Genomic DNA, 3574 nt, shown 5'->3' with positions numbered 1-3574 from the left:
ACTGAACTAACTGAACACTTTCAGCTTCAGGTTCCCTCCCAGTTCTCACCTGGATCACCTGGTCAGTGTTGCTCCTCCCCTCTCAATTTGAAGGCACACCACAACTATCTCCTGCTCAATATACAGTACTTAAAAACCCATCACGCACAGCACCCTCCGTGACACTGAAACTTATTTTCACATAACAGATTCATTGGGATTGATTGGGACAATAAACGTGTTACCATTACACAGAAAGAAGCATCTGAGTTTCTGTCAAATACCCAGTAAACCTGACCATCCTTAATAAACCCAAAACATTTCATTTCACAACACTTGCTGCTGAAATTAATGTATTTTCAGAATATTTAAAGACTCTTCTGAGCATAAAGATGAAAAATTATTGAATCAATTATTACAATTTTTTATCTTATATATATATTTATTTAATTATCTGTTGCTCCATAAAAATATTTAAAAATATTTTCCCCAGCTGCTTAAGTTCACAACTTAAAGGACAATATCAACTTTAAAAACCAACAAGTACATTGTAGTTTTAGAACAATAACTCCTTCTCAGATTGTTAAAATCTCCTAATTTCCAGAGACAGTACTGAGGACATGACCTCTGGGAAGCATCAGAGTTAGTGGAGCATACATTTAGGGAGTCAATCCTGGCTGCACCTCAATGATCTATTATTCCCTGTCTGTTTGTTTGTCCTTTGTGTTGTTACTCTGAGAAATCTCTGAGAATTTGAGAATGGCATTTGTTCACTATTACATATAACATTTAATAGACTATTAGACAAAATAACAATTGACAGACTAATCAATACTGACAATCATTGTTAATTGCAGATTTTATATGACAAGAAACTTTAATCACTTTCGTCAAATTATCAGTACTTTTAATTTGATACTCAAGCACATTTTAACATGAAACATTAAGTAGTGAAAATTCAAAGGCAGAACTTTACCTGTAATCAAGTGTTTCTCATTGTGTGGTTAATATTTTTACTTAAAGGTGCAGTAGAATGCTCATTTTACATGTTTACTTGTATTTAGGGTTTCTACTAGAAAATGTTCAAATACTTTATATAATATTTCTCATACTGTCTCCCCGGGTGTGGTAGCCCGCTCTGGACCCGGGGGTCTCTGGCCTCGGACCTCTGGCTTTTGCTCGTGTCTGGGGCAGATGGCATGAAACACATACGAACACACACACACTCGCAGACACATTCACCCGCATACACAGAGAAACTTCCCCGAAGAACAGAAGAGGGGCGGAACTTTATTCACTGGTTTTACCGAAACTGGATCCAATTTGATCATAAATCATCAGAGGGAAAAGCAGAAAATATTTACCTTTCCTTCATAACCATAAAAACACTTTCCATAAGACGCACTGCACTGCACAACCTACAGCTCTATGAGTTCTTATGACTGCTAACTCTGGTGGGCTGGACTATGTAACTTTGGGGGCGTAAACATCCTAGACGTTACGTAAAACATCTAGAGCTTCTTGGCATTTGGCCATTTTTCAGGGGTATTTTGGGTTCGAGAGATTATCAGTTGCATGGCCTGAACTCTTGCCAACAATGCCAAGGGAAATACAGTTTTCCATTGTACTGCACCTTTAATAAGGGTTTTGGAACAGCCTTCCACAGTTAATACTGGTTGTTTAAATAAGTTGAAATGAAAATTGAGAGGAAACTTAAATTGGAAAAAAAACTATCTACCAAAAATCTAGACTGATACCATATGTACCAGTAGTTGTAGCTGTAATCAAACCTCTTCTTAAAAGACAGAGTTATAGCCAACTAGCCCTAACCTTCCTTTCTCTCTAAGATCCTTGAGAAAGCAGTCGCAAAACCATTGTGCCTTTCTACATAGCAATAGTTTAATTGTGTTGTCTTTTATGAGAATGTCTACATTTCTAAAACTTTGTGAAACTTGTTCCTGAAACTGTCATTCTCTTTTAAATTTTAAACATATTATGCATCAAAGGTCATCAAATAGTCATCATTTGATTTTATTTTGTAAATTTCAACATAAATACAAATTGTATTAATCAATCTTTTTTCTGTCCTTTCCCCCAAAATGAGATATATTTTTGGAGCATCAGTCAATGTTTCTGATATTAAACAAAACCTAATAGTGCTCTTATACTGACCTACTAAACTTACATTCTGGGTGGACGGTAGACCTGCCATTATGATCTGTAGAGAATATAAAGAAATTCCTTGTACTCTACCTGTCCCACTTTCTGCGTGTTTTAAACATGTTACATTTAGAGAGAACAAGTGCAGTGCCTGTTCACACATTCGCCCCCCGGTGTGACGCTTCACTGCTCTTTTTGTTCAAAATGTGCGTCTCAGTTTGGTTTCACCTACAACGGTGGTTGGCAAGAGGCAGCCCGTGGGCCAAATTACGTACATACATTTAAGTGTAGTTATGCTATACCTTACAATATGTACAGTGAATTTACAATATACAGATATTATACATACTACTACTATATGGGAATATATATAAAAAAACATATAGAGGAGAAGTGGACAGAGTTAGCGAATAGAGAGTGCAAATGTATGGATGAATATACAGTATGAACAACATCTACGTATGCATAGTATAACAACGTATAAGTTGGTTATACACTTGGTTACAGTGACATTATAACAGAGGGGTTCAGGCTGTACTAAAATATGAACAGTGCAATAACATGTACTGTGTGTAGTGCATTATGAGTGCAAAGGTGCTAAAATTGAAGGTGTGGAGTTCAGCAAGATTACAGCCCTTGGTGCGACAGTGTAGGTTCCTGTAAAGCCGGACGGATGTTAGCTGGGTGAAAAGTCCAAGTTTAGGGTGGGAGGCATCCTTGATGATTTTTCTTGTCCTGTCGAAGCAGTACTTTTGATAAATGTTCTTGATGGTGGGTAACTGGGTGCCGGTGATCTTGTTAGGAAGTTTTCACCACCCGCTGGAGTGCTTATTACTTAATAATGTGAAAATTAACGGCAGTTCTCCATCATCAACAGTGTGGAGGCGCAACACAAAGATATACAGAGACAGATGATGGACTTGACTTTGTGTCTGACAGTGGAGCTGATCTCAGAGCAGTTTAGACTGCAGCACTGTTGTGATTCCTCTGTCAGTCACTGCTGGATGAAGCTCTCCTCTCCACTCTACCTCCCAGTAACAAGGCCCAGTCAGAGCCGCTCCACACACAAGCTGATGCTGCTGCTTCAACCTCTCTGGATCATCAGGACACAGCTGATCCTCTCTTAACACCACCACCTTTCTCATCACTCACACTCTGACAGAGATCACTTCCATCTGATGAGAGAAGAAGACAGGGCAGCACTTTATAATAACTACACACTATAAAGCATTAGTTAAGTATTAGTAAATACGGAATTCATCATTTATAAAGAATTGTTCATACATTAATACACAATAGTAAGTCATTCATGAACACAGTTATAAATGTTTTATTCTTTATTATCTACACACTATGAAGAAGTTGTTAAGTATTAGGACATTTTTAATTCATCAGTTATAAACCATTGTTTATAAATGTCATAAATCAGCGACAG

The 3574-nt window shown here is 37.5% G+C and overlaps 1 protein-coding gene across 2 annotated transcripts in view; it reads right to left on the bottom strand.

The window, feature by feature from the left end:
• Positions 1-1249: 1249 nt before the first annotated feature.
• Positions 1250-3574, bottom strand: part of LOC119913122 (NLR family CARD domain-containing protein 3-like) — a 28741-nt gene continuing 26416 nt past the window's right edge. For both annotated transcript variants that reach the window (XM_038732455.1, XM_038732457.1), the window contains one exon: positions 1250-3314. In XM_038732455.1, the coding sequence (XP_038588383.1) occupies positions 3305-3314 (10 nt within the window). In that variant the 3' untranslated portion in view covers positions 1250-3304. The remainder of the gene's footprint in view (positions 3315-3574) is intronic.

Source organism: Micropterus salmoides, unplaced genomic scaffold (assembly GCF_014851395.1).
Source record: "Micropterus salmoides isolate LMB-PRFRI ecotype aquatic unplaced genomic scaffold, ASM1485139v1 Ms_hic_scaffold_1, whole genome shotgun sequence".
NCBI lineage: Eukaryota > Metazoa > Chordata > Actinopteri > Centrarchiformes > Centrarchidae > Micropterus > Micropterus salmoides.
This window is presented reverse-complemented; position numbering and strand designations above follow the sequence as displayed.